Genomic DNA, 21,706 nt, shown 5'->3' on the forward strand with positions numbered 1-21,706 from the left:
GAAGGCTGAGAACTGAGAAAAGCTGGCCCGTGTCAGGGAGTGCTACAAGAGGGTAAGCAGGACTCTCTGCCCATCCCTTCTCTTGTTCTGCTAGAGGAAATTTGCAGTCTAGCACCAGTTTCTTTTCAACACTACCTATCCTGTGCTGCACCCGATTCTGTACACTTATGTCCCACTTACTCTCTCAGAGGATGAAAGCTCTGTGCGGATTTTCCTTAGTCCATCACCTAGAATTAGTGAGGGGCTTCTGCAGAGGCTTTTTCTGTTAGGTCCTAATAGATGTTCTCATGTGTTAGATGTTCCCTTCTTAATAGATATGTAGATATTCTATATAGTGAGATATCAAATAAATATTTATATGAAAGCATTTTGTATAAATTAATGATTACTCTTGTTTGTAATTTTAAAAGGTGACAACATATTGTATCTTCATTTAAATTGCAACTGAACAAGAGCCTTATGGTGGAGAGTTTGCAGTGTTCTGTGTAAAGCATTCTTTCCACAAAAGCTGTAACATCATGTCTCTGAATGGATACCACTATTGTCGTAGAAGAGGTACTATATTTCTCCTGGAAGACAGCCTAAGAATAGTGTTATCCAATTTCATTATTTCTTCCTTTACAATCCTAAGAAATAGACTAATCTATTATCCAGTAGTTCCCTCTAAACCAGTTTTATGTGATAAATTATTCATCAGAACCCTATTTAATTTGAGTGTGTGAAATGGATGAATAAAATAATATTTTAAGTTTGTATATAAACTGGTCATTTTCATTTGTTTAAAATATTACAGTCAAATGAAAATTTTTCTGTACTTTTGTCTATTTATGAGATATTTAAGATCTTTCATGTAATTAGAAAACTGAGTTTTAGATCACCTTTTAGTGTATTTATTTTGTCTCTTAGACCATAATTATCAGTGGTTCCCTTAGCACTTTTTTTTTTTTTTAAGAGAGAGAGAGAGAGAGAGAGAGAGAGAGAATTTTTTAATATTTATTTTTTGGTTTTCGGTGGACACAACATCTTTCTTTGTATGTGGTGCTGAGAATCGAACCCAGGCCGAGCGCACGCCAGGCGAGCGCGCTACCGCTTGAGCCACATCCCCAGCCCTCCCTTAGCACTTCTAACACCAGCATCCTGGATAGCATAATCATTTGAGTTTTATGGAAAAGACTTATTTTCATAATAATATGAAATAAATAATATATAAATAAATAATATAAAATGAAAAGGCTTTGATGTAATTAATTTAAATGTAGTTTTTAGAAATTTGGTTATTTTAAAGTCAGATGCATTTTTAGCAATAGTAGTGATGATGATGATGATGATGATGATGATGATGATACCATAATTTGAGAGCCTACTTTATTCCAGATACAATTCCTGGTACTAGACATTTTATGCCCATTTTATGTTATAGATATGTTATCAGTGTAAATATTTATAAGATACTGTATATTTCAACACATATATACAATGAGTATTGATTGATGAGAGTAAGTAGCATATCTATCATCTATAATCTATGATTTTCTTCTGAATTGAGAACATTCAAAATCCTCTCTACTAGCTATTTTTAATATTCACTTAATTGCTGTCAACCACAGTTATCCTGATGAGCTATAGAACATTAAAAGTTACTCCTCCTTTATGGATGAATCTTTTGAAAGGTCAAATAATTTGAACTCCTAGCTAGTACTTAATGATAGAACCAGGATAGCAACTCTTGTCTTCTTTATTCTGAAGCCTGAGATCTTTCCACCTCTCTAGGTTGTCTCTCACAATGTGTCTAGGATTTTACAAAGTCAGGACTTCATTATTGGCCTTTATTTCTCTGGAGTCAGTGGAGAATTCCATTTTCTTCCAAAGAAAGAAGGTGAAACAAAGTGGAGGCCTACTTCTTTTTCCATTCAATGGATGGATAACATCTCTACAGATGAACTATGGTTTCCAGTTCATAGACAATTGAGGTTGACTCACATCATAATTCATAATTTAACATTTGTATGTACTTCCTGTACAGAAAAACTCTTTGGAAGATTTTATCTCTAAATTGAGATATATAAAATGTTAGCACATATATCTAATTCTATTTTACCGTGGAAATAAGAACATCACCCTATACAGTTGTAGAATCTTAATGCCTTGTCTAGGGTATCAGTAGGCAGCAGAAGCGATAGGGATTCATTGATCCCTAATGTCAGAAAGAATCTAAGTCAGAAAATTAAAATTTCTGTTTATGTTATAGTTCATAATAAAAGGATAAAATGAAAATGTAATATTTAATTATGGGCTTCTAAAACATTTTATTTAATAAATACAAGAGCTTTAAATCCATAAACGTCATGTTCAGGTTAGTAATGAAGTATCCCTGCAAATATTTGTATTTGCTATTTGAGACTACTTTATTACATTCCTAACTTAAAATGGATATTTAAAATGTGACCTACTTAAATGGACAGAATCTATATTCTTTCTGGAGGAAGGCCTCACTTAATAAGACATAATTTCTCTATCAAGAAAAATGCATTCAGAATGAAATCCCAAACCTTCAGGAATAAGGCCTCTGAGTAGCCACTTTATAGTGCCCCAGAATTCATGCAGATTTTACCTTGTTGTTTGCTTATTGAGGGGAGGGAATGGGGATTGAACCCAGAGGTGTACCACCATTGAGCTATATCCCAGCCCTTTTAATTTATATTTTAAGGCAGGGTCTTGCTAGGTTGCTGAGGCTGGTCTCAAATTTGTGATTCTCCCGTCTCCGTCTCCTGAGTTCCTAGGATTACAGATGTGCACCACCACATTTAATGATTGTACCTTTTTTAAAGGGAAAGTTTTTTCAGGTTTCCACTTCTGGGTTATTTGTGATCATTTGATACTTTTATGTTCTTCTCCTTGGTTCTTAGTTCTCAGGAGCTATGAAACAAAAACGAAGTAACTATTTACTTTTTTATACAACAAATATTTAATGCCTGTTATGTGCCCCTGGAACTATTTTACGTACTGACTGTATTTACAACAATAACAGCTGACAGCAAAACCTCATGAAGAAATAGAAAATGGTGAAGCAATACACAACATAGAGTAGTTTAGGTCCATTTTGTTTAATCTTGCTTCTTCTGAGAGTGGACAGCTAGCAGATTTAGTCCTAGAAAGGCAGGGGAAATGTCCCTTATTCGACTAAAATTTCTTGAGACTGAACAAATGTGGAAAAAATTGAAAATCAGATTGAGCTGGTTGTAGTACAGAGGCCAGAGAAGCAGGATTAACCTGTCCCTCAAAGACCGACAGGTCTGAGACATGGATCTCCAACTGGAGCATAGGGCCCAGGAAGGGCAGGACTAAGGAGATAAGGAATGCCACCGCAGACACTGGCAAGCTCAAGGTTATCAGGGCCAAAGTTATAATAGAAGTGTTTTCATGAGCTTCAGGTTTGATGCCTTCATAATTTCAAATTTCAATATTAGATTGTTTTAGGGGTGAGATTGTGTTTGTGAGGAGAGTGGCCTGAAAGAGTTAAACCTTTTGACTGTGGCAAACCCCAGCCTTCCTTCGGTTATGTGACTGATTGTGTGTATGTATGTTGGCAGAAGGGGTAGTAACTGGCCAATTGTGACAGAAGCCCAAATTCTTCCCTCTGCCCAAACTATCCCTTGGCATCAACTATACTGAGAAGATGATTCCACTGGGTGAGTATGCAGGGTCAGGACCTGTGGGATTTTCACACCTCTGAGGGCTTCCCAAATTATTACAGAATAATAACTAATGCTAATAATGATGACTTTGTGGTGTCAAGAAAGATTAAGTTATTTTATCTGTGTAAGTTATTTGTCTGTGTAAGAAAGCAATGACAGATCCCTCCGTCAAAGTCAATAGTTTAATGCTTTGACATTCCTGGGGAGGGAATAAACAATTACTTTTGAAATTTACATAAGAGCTTATGCTTTGATATTGCCAGATAAATAAGTTGTCACTTTATGTAGCTTTAGTGATACTTCTGTTGCTGAGTGAAATTGATTCAGGGCTAGCACTTGACTTTGCATTTGCCATCAGAGTTATTTTGCATAAAGATGAATTTTTTAGTTTGGAAATAGACTGAAGGATTTACTTCATCAGGTCTGAATTCACATTTTTCACCTCATTTGAAATAAGATCTCATAAGTGAAAAAAAGTGCTTAGTGTTGGGGCAAAATAACTATTTTGAACAATTTTTCAGTAACTGTTTTGAAATTCAGAGGTCTCTGTACTTGTGATACTATTTCCAATTGACTTCGTGTCAAAACTATATGATAATATATTTTCCTTAGGTATTGTTTATATGACAATTCATAGTCCATATATTGCCAACTGCATGTACCTTATTCAGACCTGACAAGATTATACTCTGAGAATCTACATTTTTATTCATATGAAAGTATGGACTTGAGCATCAAAGGAAGAATAAAGCCACACTATCAGAGCACTTGAATAAATATTAAGTGACAAATGAAACTGGTTCTACACTAGCTTCAAGGCCTGTGGATAATAAGAAAATCTTCAAGTGATGCTAAACACAGTTTCATGGATGCCTTTCCTTTTCTAATCTGCCCTTGCATCTTACCATTATAGTTGTCAGAGCTGGGAATGATGGGGTAGAATGTATGATTTTTGTTGATGAGTTGAATTAAAAGTAAAGGAAACTTTAAAGGTAAGATAAATTCCTCTGTTCAGAAGGATACATAGAGAAATGTGCTTTTTTGAAATAATAAGTACTTAATCACTCCTCAACTAGTCCTTCTAAAAGTGAAGTTATGAACTTGATGTTGAATTTGAAGCACACCAGGTAATATGCATTCCTATTATTGTTAAATTTTAGTTTAAATTTTTAAACCAAAATTCAGTTCTATCTTCATGTTTTCGATGTCAAAACATGCCCTTGTGGGAGAGTACATACAGTATACATTATGATTCATAGAAGATCATTAAGTAGGTGATTTTATGGAAGCACAAGTAATCGAAGCTGCGTATCAGAGAGAAAGCTCATCAGCACTATAAAATCTGCTATGGCAACAAGAGCTAAAATGACCCCAGTAATCCTTGCCTCCTGGTGTTCATTCACTGTCATATTGAAATCTGGCCAGCTTCATTCCTCACTTCTGCCCAGATGAGTATGGCAGACATGATGGGATGTTGCTTCTTATCTTAGGCTAAATAAGATAATGACTTTCCTCTTGGCTTCCCAGACTTATACTCTTGGTGGTTTTATGAAGCATGTTGTCATGTTGACACATGCAACAAACTCAGGACAGCCCCCATCCAAAGCCAGCCAGGAACCAAGACCCTCATCTCAACTACCCTTGAAGAACTTAGTACTACTAATAAACCTGTGAGCTTGCAAGCAAATTCTTCCCCATCAAGAATTTCATTTTATCATCTTCATTTTAACTTAATTACAAATTTAAACACCCCCATCTCCAAATAGAGCATATTTTGAGGTCTAGGGGTTAGGACTTCAGAATATGAATTTTCCAGGGAAACAGTTCAGCCCATAACAATTGGCTACCTAAAAATCTGTAATTATTTTTATGTTTATAGATGTATCTATATCACATGATTTAGTATACATGTTTGCATGTCCTGGTCTCCATAACATATATAATTCCTATAAGCACATGTCTTTCATATGTTTTACATATAGCACTTCAAAGTGTATAAGATAATGTTAATAGATGTATTTTCCATATATATCTTGTGTTTATTTGTTTACTTCTAAATAAGAATATTCTAGAAGTAGTTTACCTTGAGAATAAGGACTTTTTCGTGATAAAGATACTTGAAGAATTTATATTTATTTGAAGTATGTATGTATATTTTAGATGGTGCTAAAGTTAGAATATTCGTATAACTATTTGGTCATCCAAATTTAAGGGACACACTACTAGAGCTTCTTCATCCTGTGCTGCTGATTCATCAAGACACAATTTTTCTCTGAGCATTAATAGAAGCATTTATACTTAAAATATTTCAAAAAAAGGGGCAGGGAGGGAAAAAGAAATGAAAGCCACTGCTATGCAAAATTTCTTTAAAGTATATGCCAAAGGTTCTCAAAATCTGAACGGCTGATCTAGGGAGTCCCTGGAACTCTCAGGGGACCTGCAAGATTGAAACTATTTTGAAAATAAAATTAAAACATTATCTGTTACCTAGAGGTGTAGCTCAGTGGTAGAGCACTTGCCTAGCATGTGGTGCAAGGGTTTGATCCAGTACTGCAAAAAAGAAGAGTTATCTTTGATGAGCCAATTAAAATTATTACTGTTACTAAGTCTTGACCTTGGATTAGGCATCTTTGCAACATTCCACATGACTAAATTGGAAATCTACATGAAATTCCTTTGTTCTGTACTAGAGAACAATGGCTTTCTCAGGGAAAATTCCTGTGCAGTTATTTGAGCTGGGAGCTGAACTAGCTACTCTTTCATGAAACACCATTTTTATTGGAAATTATGACTAAAAAACTATCTGTGCCTATGCAGACTTAGGTACATGACAGATGTTTTCTGAAAAAGGAACTGAGCCCTTCACTTCAAGCAAAACTGCAACTGCTAGCATTTACTGCTGGTATCACAATTCAAGCTTTCAAACAAAAATTTGAATTTTGGAAAACTTGTGTCTGCCCACATGAATTTGGCTGATTACCAAATTTAAAGATTGTCCTTATGAGATTGTTGGTGATATTAACAAATGTTATGTTTATGATATTATATAATGATATATGTCAACATTAGAAAGGACTATACAAGCTGGGCATGATGGCACACACCTGTAATCCCAGCGGCTTGGGAGGCTGAGGCAGGAAGATCATGAGTCCAAAGCCAATCTCAGCAAAAACGAGGCACTTAGCAACTCAGTGAGACTGTCTCTAAATAACATACAAAATAGGGTTGGGATGTGGCTCAATAGTCAAGTGCCCCTGAGTTCAATCTCCAGTACCACCCCCCCAAAAAAATAAAGGACTATATAATTTACTGAACCAACATTTTCTAAATGGCTTGAGTACCATATTATAAGATAGTACCTGAGTTAAAGATTCTTTCAAAATGCAAGAAAAAAAATTTTTTAATGTAATGAAGTACAATTTTATATTAACATACATTATATTAAAATGTGTTTGATTTAAACATTAAAGTCCATAACCTTATTTATTTATGGTTCATAAATTTTATTGATGAGGTTGCAGATTTCATGTGACATTTAACTTCAGAAACTACCATGTGTTGAGTTTTGGTAGAATACTACAGAATAATATCCACAATTATGCAAAAAGGGTATTAAATTACTACGCTTTCCATCTAGATATCTTTGTAAGGTTAAATATTTTTTGCACTTAAACCAAAACAACATATTGCAACAGGTTGAAAATAAAAGCAAATATGAGAAAATAATTATCTCTAGTATGCCAAACATCAACAAGATTTTTTAAAAAATCTCCTTTACATTTTGTACAATTGCTTTCTTTTAAGTTTGTTTTTGGGTTTTATTTATTTATTTGTAGATATAGTATTTGTCATGAAAAATCTGTTTTTGAAGTGGAATTGGAAGATCACATTTTCTACCATCATAGTAAAAGATTGTTTTAGGCAGGAATGTTAAATCAGAGGGAAATTTGAATAAAAAACAGGAGGTTTATGGGTATTAAAGTATCTCCTCACATGCTTACAAGTTACAAAAGAAAAATAAAGAGGAATTGTTTGGTGGAGAAATCAACATCACCTTGAACTGGTGATCAAAGTCAGCCTCTAGTTTGAGGAACATATGGACAAAATGTACCTCCAGAAGTGATGGCCTTAGAGAGAGAGTGTTGCAGCTGAAAATCCACAGGCTAAATCAAATCATGAGCAAACATTTGATGAGACCAAAATATGAAGTTTTCTTTTAAAAAAAAATACATGGTAACATATTTCAAAAATATAAAGATCAGAAAATACAAGGTATAGAAATGTTCTGAGACTGGATGCTGTATTAGAGGGAGAGAAATACTGAAAGGGCATTATTGTGTTAAGTTGAAAATTGGAATATGGATGGTAAAGCACTCTATCAATGTTGAATTTTCTGGCAAATGTAGTGTGATAGTAAGAAAATACTCTATTTCTTAGGTAATAAACATTGAAATTTTAGGGGCAAAGGGCCTTGATATTTTTAAGTTACTTTCAAATGATACAGAAAAAGTTATATATAAATGTACATTTACATATTTCTGTATACACACATATATTTGATGACATGAATATGTTCACAGAGTGCACAAGGACTCTGTGAACATATTCATGTCATCATATATAATTATGTAGACATGTAATTATAACCAAAGTAATTTTTGGTTACAATTATATGTCTATATACCATACAAAGGAACCTAAATGATTTTTAGAATTAGCAAAATATTAATAATAGATGTATATAGATACATAGTACACAGGTGCTCCTTGTACTATTGATGTTCTGTTAAATATTATAGTAAATCTGAATAATCACCAAATAAGATATCTAAAAATTTAAATGTGGTTACATTTTACAAACTATATAATGAACTTATGATTGTTTTTAAAAATACATATTTAATTTTGGGGGATTCTTGATAAATTTTGGGTATGAAAGTCACAGAGGCCAAGGACCATTGGTGCACACTGTGGATGGGTAGGTAGGGCTCTTCTCACTATCTCAAGTCTATTTTATGACATTAAGGAGAGCTGATTTGGTAGAACCCATTTACCAATATTATAATCCAGGGCAAGCCATTTAGTCTCTCTTAACTTTAGTGTCCTTCTATGTAAAGTTCAATCACTTGTTTTGTATACAGACTTTCAAGTAACAAGCCCTCCACAGTGCTATCTTTATGGGTGACCTGTGTGTTTCTGTGTTCTTGTCTGCCATGTCATTTTGTGATTGGCAAGTAATTTTTGGTTATAATTATATGTCTGTGTACCATCACAAAGAAACCAAAAAACATTGTCAGGATAATTCTTAAAATACAAGTTTTCATGCCCCTGTAAAGAAAATGGTTGGAGACACATAGAAATGTAATGATGAACCTTTAAAAGAAAGTCATATAGGAACCATGCATGGTGATGCTCACCTGTAAACCCAGCTACTCAGGAGGCTGATATAGGAGGAACACAAGTTAGAGGTCAGACTTAGCAAGTTAATGAAACCCCATCTCAGATTTAACAAGAGCTGGGGATATAGCTCAGTAATAAAGTGTCCTTGGGTTCAATCCCCAGTACTGCCAAAGTATAGGGGGTAGAGTTGAGGAAGTAAAGATGAACAAGCAGAGATGTTTGGAAATCCTTGATATTAGGAAGACCCTGATACACACAGGAAGTTAAACTAACAATTGTAAGAAAAGTGGTTGGTAGAGGATTTGCACAGAAAACACTTTTCCTCTGGGTGGGGGTGAGCTATCATGACCTTGTTTAGTCCTGGTTCCACTGGCTTTTCAATATCCAGATATTCATCCTCTGCTCTAAGTGGATATGTCTATATCAAATTAAGTTGTAATGATATTCATTTACAATAAATATAAGAAAAAATAGTGTTGTTTTTGTGTCATTTCTAACATTTCCCCTAGCATCTATACCTCACTCTATTAAGCATAAAGCCAGTGAAAAGTATAGAAAATGAGATTGTTGGAAATATATGGTGGTCACCTAAATCCAAATTCAAATGATCACCATGAGAGCAAAGTTTTGTGTTGTTTGCTATGCAGTTTGTTGTGTCTTATTCTTTTTTGTTTTATTGTGATTTATTTCTCTGTATTTAAATTTTTTTTCTTTTTCCTTTTTAAAACAGATCATCAGAAACTGGAAAGGGAAGCTAGAATCTGCCGTCTTTTGAAGCACCCCAATATTGGTGAGGAAATATTTTTAATGTATTTTAAGTGCTAATTTAACATGGATGTACTATATTGGACCACAATAAAAATGTTAACTTTAATAAGTGGAATATTTACAACTGTTAACAAATAGATTCCTACCTTTTGGTTTTAGTTACATTTGATTCTTCATAGTTTTTAATATGATTATTTATTTTTTGATGCAATTGGTTTTTTTGGATGCAATGTTCGAAGCAGGAATGGAAAATTAAAAACTATCTCCACAAATTAAACTAATCTTAGTTTGTGGAAATTAATATATTAATTAAATCAATAGTGTATGGTTCCTGTTGTGCTTAAAATTGACTACATAGCAACCAGTGAAAATACTGAGTGTAATTTGTAGATTAAGTAAATGAAAATTAGATAAACCCTGGCTATATTATATTAGCTTTATTTTAACGACATGTTTTGGAGTCTGCTATGTGAATTAATTCCAATGTCCCTCTATGGAGTCATTTGAAATGAAAATGATAATCCCTCATCTCATTTGGAAAATAGTCTTAAAGGTAAAAATAAAACCAGTATACCCATTTTTGGGAATATATATATATATATATATATATATATATATATATATATATATTTTTTTTTTTTTTTTTTTCCTCCAAGAAGTAGTAATTGAGGCTGGGGATGTGGCTCAAGCGGTAGCATGCTTGCCTGGCATGTGCGGGGCACTGGGTTTGATCCTCACCACCACATAAAAATAAAATAAAGATGTTGTGTCCACCGAAAACTAAAAAATAAATATTAAAAAATTCTCTCTCTCTCTCTCTCTAAAAAAAAAGAAGTAGTAATTGTATATAAACTAACAGTTTGAAAAATAATATGTAGTAATGTTGAATAATGTTTTTATGTATAAGAATTATTCATGTGCTGCTGATGAAGCATGGAGAGACAGAACTTGTGCCATTTATTCAGTCAGCTGAATTCCTTTCCATTTATTCTGTAAAAAGATTATCTTGTATTTATTATTTATGTTCTATAAACTAATAAAATTATTTTACAATATTACCCCTCATGAATTATAAGTAACTTGATAGTTTACACAATTTAAAATGATGAATAATAAAATAAGAAAAAGGGAAGAAACAGCGGAAAGAAAAAATATATACATAAGTTAGATTCTGTGACACTTAATTTATTTTAGAAAAACTTTAACTGTCCCAGCTCCCTCAGTTTTGTGAACCAAAGTATTTGTGATCTAGAAGTAATGAGAAAAAAATGATAATGTTATAGAATTTGCAAAATAATTTACTAAGAAGATTTATAGTTCTTTGGTTTTCACACGTAGAACCATTCAGTACCAATTTCTGACTTGAAGTTTTGAGCGTCCTGCATTTAGTGGGTGCATCCTAGGTTCTTAAGTGAATAGATTAACTACTGAGTTAATCTGAAGCATACATACAGACAGACGTCTAAAAGGAAACTTCTGATATTGGAAGAGAACAAAACAACTCTGAAATGTAAATCTACCTGCTTACAAGAGTTTACTCCTGATAAAAGTCTATGGCGTTTCTTGGTCTATGGGCTTGTAGGCAGCCATCTTCTCTCTGTGTGTTCACATGGTCTTCCTTGTGTGTGACATCTGTGTCTTAATTTTTCTTTCTTGTAAGGATCCAAATCATGTTGAATTAGAGTTCATACTTATGACCTCATTTTAACTTAATTACCTCTTCATGCCCCTTTCTCCCAAAGATAGTCACATTCTGAGGTACTGAGGTAAAACTTGAATGTATAAATCTGGTGGGATATAATTCAGTTCACAGAATTGGTGAAGAGAAATTGCATAATATTATCCACACTAGTTCAGTACTTTTCTTGCTCAGGTTTAAGAAAAAATGAAAGATTCGTTTGGTGAATTTGCATTTCATATGTGAAAGGATTGTTGTTTGTTTGTTTATTTATGTTAAAAATCCTTCTGTGAAATTCAGTTTCTGTTGATAAGAAAACTAGCTTCCTTCATTTTCCCCCTGGAAGATTGAAGTCAAACATTCTAACAACTCTCAAACTAGACAAGAATGGTTTTCAATTGGACACCACATACAGAATAACATTATCATTAAAAAAGGAAATGTTGTATACTGGGGAAAGTTCTAGTTTTGTGACCTAGACAGCATCATCAACATATACACTGACATAATATGTACTTTTTTTCATGACTCTATAGTGACTAAACAGTTTCTTGGTTATCTCACTTGAAGGTTTTTCCCATCTCAACCGATTTCAGGAGTACAAAAAGAGATATGGGAATTCCAATTCCTTGAATACTAAGGATTGGCTTCTAGCCACAGGAGAGACTTTTTTAGTGATTCTGTGCTTCAGGACATATAAATCACAGATTAAATTTGTACAACAGGATCTCAAAAGTCCTAATACCAGAATCCATCTATATCATTCATTTCCTCAATAAGCTACTGTTGGGGAGTATGGGCGGAAAGAAGGCAGACCCATATCCCTGCCCATATGAGACTGTGCTGTTGCAGGAGATAGAAAATGAATAAAGAGGGTTAGATAGTGATAAACTTTGAGGGGGAAAAGAGAAAACAGGGAAGGGAAATACAGAACATCATGGGATTCCAATTTAAATAGCTAGGTAGTACCACATCAGTGAGAAGGTGACATTTGAGTAAAGACCTACCAGCCAGGAAGAAGCAAGTCATTCAGTTCTTTTGGAGGTGGGGGACCACATGCAGGCAGAGAAAATAAATAGCCTCTGGAAAGGCCCTGAGGCAGGATCTTGCCAGTGAATTCTACCAAAGCTTTTTATTTAATTACAGAAGTAAGGGTAACTTATTTTTTATTTTGTCTTGGCTATTTTAATTGATGAGTCTCCAAGTCATGTAATCTGGTAATGTAGTATTTACTCCCATAAAGAGCAGTGATTTTAAAAGAACAGCAAAAACAGTGACAGTTTGTCAAGAAAGTAGGCAAAAGCCAATAAACAGATAGTTTAAAAATAGATGCCACAAATGGTCAGTCAGAATGTGATCCTATGATCCCAGGGACAGGCCAGTAGTATGGTGAGCAGATGGCTTCTGTTCCCTTTAGGATCATTGTACCTAGTTAGTACTATCATTGCACCTAGTTAGCAGTACCCTGTAGATCACCAGCACTTACTAACAAGTCCCACTGCTCAGGGAAAATAGCATCTGGTCTCGACTTCCCTGAAAGGCATAATGTGATGTCTATGTAATGTACGACCCCATCCCCTTCTTCCTTTCCTCTATTTTATTATTTGTTCTGTTATTTTATTCTTTCCTCTATTTTGCTATTTAAGCTCTGCTAAGTTTCAAAACCTCAAGGAAGGAGATACTATTTCTGACAATTTTTCCCCTGTGAAAATTTGCTTTTCATTTTTATGTGTTTTTCTTTTGGCATAGAATCAATAATCTTGAGAACTTGCAGCAAGTAAAAGGTTTCTCCCAAAGAAACACATTTTAAACCAACCTAAAGTGGTAATTTATGAAACCACTTTTTTTTTCCCCAGGGTTATTTTTTAAGTTTTTCTGATCTTAAAATTCATGTATACATTTAATGGAAAATTTGGAAAATACAATGATGTATGAAGATGAAACCAATGAAGACAATTTTTAATTTTTATTTTATACATTTCTACTTTTCATATTAAATCTGTGTGTATATGTACATGTACATATATGCATATTTGTGTATGTGTATGTATAAATTTTCAACATTCTCTTGTGCACATTTTCATATCCTTTCCATAGACCATGAGGATTGTCTCACTTGACAAAATTTCCTTTATTTTTAGAACTTTATTTTGTTTATCTTTTTATGTGGTGCCGAAGATCCAACCCAGTGCCTCCCATGTGCTAGGCAAGCGTCCACCACTGAGCTTCAAACCCAGACCTCCACAAAATGAATTGAGTAGCCATTGCCAAGCAGTGTTCTGGGATGTACTCAGTGGTGATGAAGCAGTGATCAAGAGAGACGATGTCTCTCTCTGCTTTCCCATAGCTTTGCTTCCTAGTGTGGAAACAAACACCATGATAACAATGTAAGGATGATTTTTATGCAGATGATTGAAGGTCAGTTTGCTACCAACAGACTGGATGGCTGTGGTTAAAAAGAAACAGAGCCAGACATTAGTTGAAGGCAGTAAAAACATTTTCCCCCCCAGAAAAGTTGCAACAGGGGAAAGAACTGAGACTTAGATATCAAGGATGGGGAATGAGGAACTTGATAAGATATCAAAGGTGGGGCATGATTTATAGGGTTCTTCACTGAAACTTTCCTAATGAGGCTAGGGACTGAGTCCAAGAACAAGGCTTGGTTGAAGAGAAACCTGTCCAAAGTCTGGTCAAAGTGACATGACAGGCAAATATGGTCGTGTAGGTCACATTTAAACTAATATCTGAATGAAGATGAAGCCACCAGTAAAAGGCCATGGAGAAAGCAGTTCAGGCAGAGGGACCCGCTTCCCTTGTTAGGGGATCAGTGGAGAGACCTGTGGAACACCTCCCATGGGAGAAAGGGAGAGTGAATGAGCAGGCCAGGTAGGTATCTGGTCACAGGGCTTTGTAAATAGGGTTGAGGAGTGTGGGTCCCACTCTGAGTGCCATGGGAAGCCAGTGGAAGGATATTAAGCCAGAGAGCATTATTATACAATGGGCTCTGTCTGCTGTGTGTAAAATGGATTGTAGTCACATGCACACAACCAGGGACAAATAGTGTTCAGTCAGTATGTCATAATCCAGTGTGTACCACTGCAGTGCTCTTCAGCCACATCTTTTTGGGTAAGAATTTAAATACCTCCAGGCTGGTTCTCTTGGGTGTGGTCCACATAGTCTGTGAAAAGCACTCTCATCCTTTTGTTCAATAAATTTGGGAGTACAGGCAATTTCCTAAGCAGTTCCATCTTTGTACTCCCCTGGAAAGATTGTAGCTGACATTGAAGTGTTGAAGCAATCTGGAGAGAACCTCTTCTTTGTGTGTTTTTGTTATTACTTAATTTTTGCTCATTTTATTCGTCTTTTAATAAAATTGGTTTATTTTCCCTTGAGATATGGACACATTTGTGGCAAACCAGAAATGTCGAGCTGTATGTCAACATGTCCGTTAATGAAGGGATTCCTTTCAGATACTGAAGTAAAATATTTGATTGTTTTCAAAATTACTCTATATTTGAACTAATTTTGTGTTTGATTTTTGATAAATATTTTTATGGAGGATTTTGTTGAAAAGTGTGGTGAAACCCAAATAACTAAAAACAGTGAAAGCAACTAGGAAAACTAACAAACAAACATTCATTTAATCCAACTATGTGAATTTGAAGACCCCTGGGCCAGCAAGGGAAAAGAGAAAATAGCAACAACTTTGAGCTGGCTCATCTGATGCCCCAGGTGAGAAGATGTGATACGCACCATATATCCACATAGGTTTTTATTTGTGATGAGAGCACTCTTTGAAGTAACTTTCCAGCTGGTGGGATGATAAATTCAGGGGTTCGGCTGTTCCACTCTCTGAAGACTTTTGTTTGTATTCTGTATAGACTGCTGAATGACTGCGATGATTTTCTGAAAGTTTGAAGACACATTTAACTTTGTAGATCAATACTACCTTTGAAAGGCAAGCCTTTGTAGATGCAGCTCAGTGAACCTCAACAGGTAGAGAGGGAGTCCAGGGAGGGGCTGAGTGGCCCTATCAGTCTAGTCTGTTATGCCCTGGAACCCCTACTACAATGAATTAACCTTTATGAGATCACATCATAATTTATGATTACCACATTCCTACCAGCTCTCCTAGCACTACCCCAAAATATATAAGAATGCTCCCATGTAGTTGTAGTAGGCAACAAAAGCCAGCACTAGTGGAAAACGCCCCAGAATCCGTGGACCCATCTATTCTGCTACTAATACTGATCATCTCATCTGCTTTACACCTCTTTGTAGAGCAGAGAAAGTATTTACCTCTTTATTTCTGTCTGAGAATCATTACAGAGAATTAGATATTAGATAATGCACTTATTGTAGAGAAGATTAGATATACTTTGGAAGGTAATTAATTTAAAGAAACAACTTTGAGCTGGCTCATCTGATGCCTGAGTGCATTATCATGGGCACAGCTTATCAAGGGGTAACTAATTAATCCACTTCATAATGTTTAATAGTTTGTTTCTGAGAGATGTAGTCCCAACAATGGAAAAACATGTTTCGCAAAGTTTTGTGTATCAAATATTATGTGACATAATATTTATGTATTGTACATGCTATAAAATATGTAAAATATATAATATAGGACATATTGCATATAATCACAATATTGTAATAACATCTTGTAGATTACTTAGTTGAAACTATAGTTTTTAACTTTTTAATAATTGAGGAAACAAAAAAAAGTTCTGTGACTTGTCTGCAGTCTCAATTCTTTAATGACATTGCCAGTCCTAAATTCCCTCTCTCTCTCTTTGCCATACTGAAAATTGAACCCAGGGCCTCACCCATGGTAGCAATTGTCCTACCACATAGCTACACTCCCACCCCTTTTTATTTTGAAAGTCTCCCTAAGTCATCCAAGTTGGTCTCAAACTTGAGATTCTTCTGTCCCAGTCTCCTGAATAGCTGGAATTACAGACGTGTGCCACCAACATCTGGCCTCAATTCTTGACCATCTCTATAAGCAGGTACTGATGTTTATAGACTCTAACTTGGAGCAACAAGATTTAAAAGGTGAGCTGGATGTGGTGGTGCACATACCTAAAATTTTAGAGACTCTGGAGGCTGAAGCAAGAGGGTGGTAAGTCTGAGGCCAGCCTCAGCAATTTGATGAGTCCCTGTTCTCACAATATAAATTAAAGAGGAGTCTGAGAATGTGGCTCAGTGGAAGAGCACCCCTGGGTTCCATCCCAGTATTGCAAAACAAACAAACAAATAAGTAAATAATAAAAGATTAAAGGTATTGGTGTTTTTGTTCCCTTTCAAGGAGAATTTTGAGTTGGTTTTGTTTCAAATCAATTCTTTCCCTGATAGGGTAGGCATTAGGTTAAAAGGTTCTAATACTGATGTAACCCTGATATGGAACTGTTATGTTTCAGCAGAATTCTCTGCCTGCACAGGTTTTATTGTTTGACATTTTTAACAGCACATGAAATTCCATATGCTGACAGGTGGAGACTTAAGAATATAGAAAAGTCTTTTCTTTCTATAAAAAGCGGGTTTCCAATGCTCATGAGTGATAATGACATTTAGGATCTATGTAATTTTCTTTCCTTAAAATGTAAAACCAGAAGGGCCCTTACAAATTACTTAGAGCAAACTAAGTTCTGTAGATAGAGACTGGAGGTTTTAGTAGCAAAGTAATAGACCTAAGGTCATCCACAGATCTCCAAAGAGATGGTATCTTTTATTTTTCTTGACCTTGGAGGTATGAGGTCTTACTTCAGAATAGCTTAACTGTATCTTAGGTGTTTCTAGTCTTCGCAAAATACCATTCCTCAGATTTTTATAAAACAAGATTAACTATCCTTCTTTAATTGTTTGCTCTTTTAACCAATGACTTCATCCAACCCATAAATTATGCCTGTTTATTCCATTCTGCATGCAGTCCACTTCCAGCTTCCCTGGGTTCTACAAGGAACCAGTGCAATCACACTTTAGAAGCTTAAACTCAATAAATATCAAACTCAGGTATGCCCAGTAATTATCTATCGAATGAGAAAGTTTCTTAATGTATCTATTGCTGAAATATTTTAGTTTTTGAACCTTTAAAAGAAAGTCACATAGGAGTGATGCACAGTGGTGCCCTCCTGTAATCCCAGTGAAATCTAAAGGCTGAGGCAAGTTCCAGGCCAGCCTCAGCAACTTAGCAAGACCCTGCCTGTCTCAAAAAAAAAAAAAGAAAAAGAAAAGAAAAATAGTAACACAGGAAAGGTGAGCAGAGTAGTTAGTATAGGGTAAATGTTCATCCGTCTGCTGAATGAATGACAGTCAAAAGTCTTTTTTGCAGTGATGTAAAGAAGTCAACAACACCCTAAAGAGTACCAGCTTGTACTCTCTCTCCATGACAGCTCTCTTTATTTTTATTATGCCTAATATTCACAGGAGTTTGTAATTATATAGGAATAACCAAGTTTTATTGCTGGACTACTTTGTCTAGTGACTCTCAAACAAGTAAAAGGTAACAACATTAATCAGTGTAAAACGGAAAGTACTCTTGTTTTATGTTCAGCTTTTGCTTGATTACATCTCACCTTTATCTTGATTATTTGGTGTAAAGGCTAAATTACTTCCTAGAATATATCACTGACTGCAGAATTGATTATTCTCTTTTAAAAATGGGAGATACAAACAGCAAAAGAGACTTTATTTTTCCTCCAGAAATAAATATTTTCAAAAATTCTCATTCCTGACTCTTTATTTTATTTTTTTCATTTGTTCATATACTATGGCACCAGTGGTATAGCCTTTAGAATTCTTGATTCAACGTTAAATTCACCACCTTTTTAAGTAAACAATTTATTTAATAGGCAGATAAAATAGAAATATAAAAATTGTATATTCAAGACAATATGGTGAAATCTTTTTGATTGGTGAATTTTGATCTAAGTCTTCTATTTCTTGTCTCTTTGTAAATTGTCTTTCTCCAAATTTTTTGAAAAATCTGGAACTTATTTTGAAAAATAAATGAAAAATAATTTATTTCCACTTATTTTCACTGTTCTACACAAGAAATAGTTGGATTTTATTTAAAGCTATGGAGAAAAATGGCCTCTTACAAGTGGACAGTGTGGCTTAGATTTAGTGGATAGTAGACTGATCTATCAATATGTAATATTTCTTTAAATATTTCTCATGATTTGTTTTAAGCTTTTTCATTTCCATCTTGCCCTATTTTCACCACATTTAAGGTATTAAAAGCTTATGATAGTTTTCTGACCTAGGAAATATATGCTTCACTGAAATTTGAAAGGAAAATATTTCCAAACTTTATTAGTACCCCTTTTCTTTGTTATTTTGCTGGATTTTCAGTTTTGTAGAATCCCCGTGTCCACTCCCTTTCTACACCATGCACCAGAAGTACCTTAAGTCACTTAAAATTATCGTTCTCTTCCCTTTTTTCTGGTTGCATTAATAATTAAAAGAAACTTACCTACCTTGAAATACTTATATGAGGTGAATTACAAAGCCACCCCAAACAATGAGCTTTGCATTTAGAATCAGTAATATTGCTGTGTTGCCAGGCACTGGCCTAAGTGCTTCCCATGCATTCAGTCTTAGAATTCTCAGCAAACAAATGCCATTCTTATCTCCATTTTACAGACTAGGAATCTACAGCCAGGAGAGGTTGCACAATTGAATCAAGGTCAAGCACTAGTAAGTGGTACAACTGGAATTCAAACCTGCACATTCTGGCATCACAGCATTCTTCAACACTACTACTCTATTTTGTTCCTAGTTATTGTGTAACTCCTCATCAGCCAAGATATTTTTTACTAAGTAGAGAAAAGAAACTTTTCTTTTGGCAGGGGTACTGGGGATTGAACCTAGAGGTGCTTTACCACTAAGCTACATCCTCAACCCTTTTCATTTTTTTGAGGTGGGTTCTCAGGAAGTTGCTTAGGCCCTCACTAAATTGCTAAAACTGGCCTGGAAATTGTGATACCCTGCCTCAATCTCTCACATTGCCAGTATTATAGACATATACCACAAGATTTGGTTAGAAACTTAAAATTTTATGAAAACTGGTTAAAATAATCGTAGATCAAGATCCTTGCCTAAAGAAATTATGCAATTTTGTTATTTATCTTTAGCATGGGATTATTATTTAAATACTTAGGACAAATACAGATATTATAGAACTAAATATAAATATGTATTTATATTTAGTTCTATAATATCTGTATAAGTAAATATATATATATTTATATTTATATATTTATTTATTTACATATAAATAAATATATATATTTTTTATATACTATATATATATATATATTTATTTATATATTTATTTATTTTTAGATGAACACACATTATCTTTATTTATTTTTATGTGGTGCTGAGGATCGAACCCAGTGCCTCACACGTATGAGGCAAGTGCTTTACCACAGAGCTACATCCCCAGCCCTAGAACTAATTATATTTTAATGACAATTTTTAGTATCTTCGTGAAAAAAATTGGCCTACCATCTAAGTGATCACATTTGACCCTGCATTCATTATTGACTTGCTGTTTGCAAGATAACTTTTTACTCTCCTCTCTAATTGATTAAATTAATAAAATACTTGTTAGAGAACAATAAAGGCTGCCAGGGTGTGATAGTGCACACTTGTAATCCCAGTGGCTCAGGAGGCTGAGGCAGGAGAATTGCAAATTCGAAGCCAGCCTCAGCAACTTAGTAAGACCCTAAGAATCTTAGTGAGATCCTGTCTCAAAATAAAATATGAAAAGAACTGGGGATATGGTTCAGTGATAAAGCACTCCTGATTGGATTTTTAATCCCCAAACAAACAAACATCGAAGGCTAAGGAAACAACAAACAATAGTAAATAGTAATATTCTGTAACATACAACAGATAGAAGCATTTCCTGTCTGGATTTAATCTATAGTGCATGTATCAATATCATAGCCAGCTCTAATAAGCTCATCATGAATTTGTGATTGTGTCAGGTTATTATTTGACATAACATTAATTTTTTTTGACTATTTAGTTTAAAAGGCTAATAGCCTATGTTGAAGGAAAAAAACAGATATACACAAATATATTACTTGAATTATTCTCTTGAAATAACTCTTTCACATTTTCACTTCAGTATGTTTTCTATGAATAGACAGAAAAAATATTTGGTAAAACTTTTCTCACACTATTGAAGGTTAGTGGTTTTTGTAATTCAGTTTTCAAAGTTTAGTTTTTAGTAGTAGGTTTTTGTGTAAATGTTTTAGCTAATAATTAGAATAAGAAAAGAAAATTTTCTGCAGCCTACAGTTATTCACCAAAGAAGATGGCAATATTTTTGTGAGCACATTATTTTGAAGCATATGATTTTTGTCTTTCATTTGTTCTTTTGAGGAAATGAATGCCTTTACTTTTAAATATCTATGTTGACCCTTATTTTATACAAACAATTCTCTCATAAGAACATCCATAGTTATCTTTTTGAATATCAGTGCTTTTGCATATTCAGATGAATTTCTGTCGGATATTTGCAAAAAACAAACTATGCTTTAATCTTGTCTATTTTTTATTAGATCAAAATGCTTACCTTTAAATGGAATCAGTAAAGCCATTGTATTTTGATTAAGTCCAAAAATATTTTTAAAAACTTTTAAAAAATGTAGTATAGAAAATATACTGACTTAATGTTTTGCCACTCATTTTTCAAAAAATCTCTGAGACAGTCAATAGATGTGTTTTATATCCACATTTGATTTTGGAATAAAAGAAAATTGTATCTGATTAAGCAAGAGAAAGATCAACAAATAAAAGTATACAATTTGGAAATTGACAACTATTTCCAATAATTAGCATTAAGTTCAATTGAGCTCAACAGTGCTGTCTTGTAGCTAAAGCACTGAAAGACTACAAAGATGAATGAGAGCTTTTGCTTGATCACAAGGGGTTCAAGGGCAGACTGTTATGGATGACCTAAAGAATAGTGTGGTTGCATACTAGGTTGGAGTTATTTTTTTTAATACTTATTTTTTAGTTCTAGTTGTCAATACCTTTGTTTTATTTATTTATATCTGGTGTTGAGGATCGAACCCAGGGCCTGGCACATGCTAGGCAAGCACTCAAGCGCTGAGCCACAACCCCAGCCCCTGGAGTCATTAAAAAG

General features: G+C 34.3%; 1 protein-coding gene across 12 annotated transcripts in view; it reads left to right on the forward strand.

Annotated features, from left to right (window-relative positions):
• Positions 1-21,706, forward strand: part of Camk2d (calcium/calmodulin dependent protein kinase II delta) — a 300,003-nt gene that overhangs the window by 89,875 nt on the left and 188,422 nt on the right. For all 12 annotated transcript variants that reach the window (XM_076864712.2, XM_076864709.2, XM_076864713.2 and 9 more), the window contains exon 3: positions 9,826-9,885. In XM_076864712.2, the coding sequence (XP_076720827.1) occupies positions 9,826-9,885 (60 nt within the window). The remainder of the gene's footprint in view (positions 1-9,825; positions 9,886-21,706) is intronic.

This window comes from Callospermophilus lateralis, chromosome 8 (genome assembly GCF_048772815.1).
Source record: "Callospermophilus lateralis isolate mCalLat2 chromosome 8, mCalLat2.hap1, whole genome shotgun sequence".
Classification (NCBI taxonomy): domain Eukaryota; kingdom Metazoa; phylum Chordata; class Mammalia; order Rodentia; family Sciuridae; genus Callospermophilus; species Callospermophilus lateralis.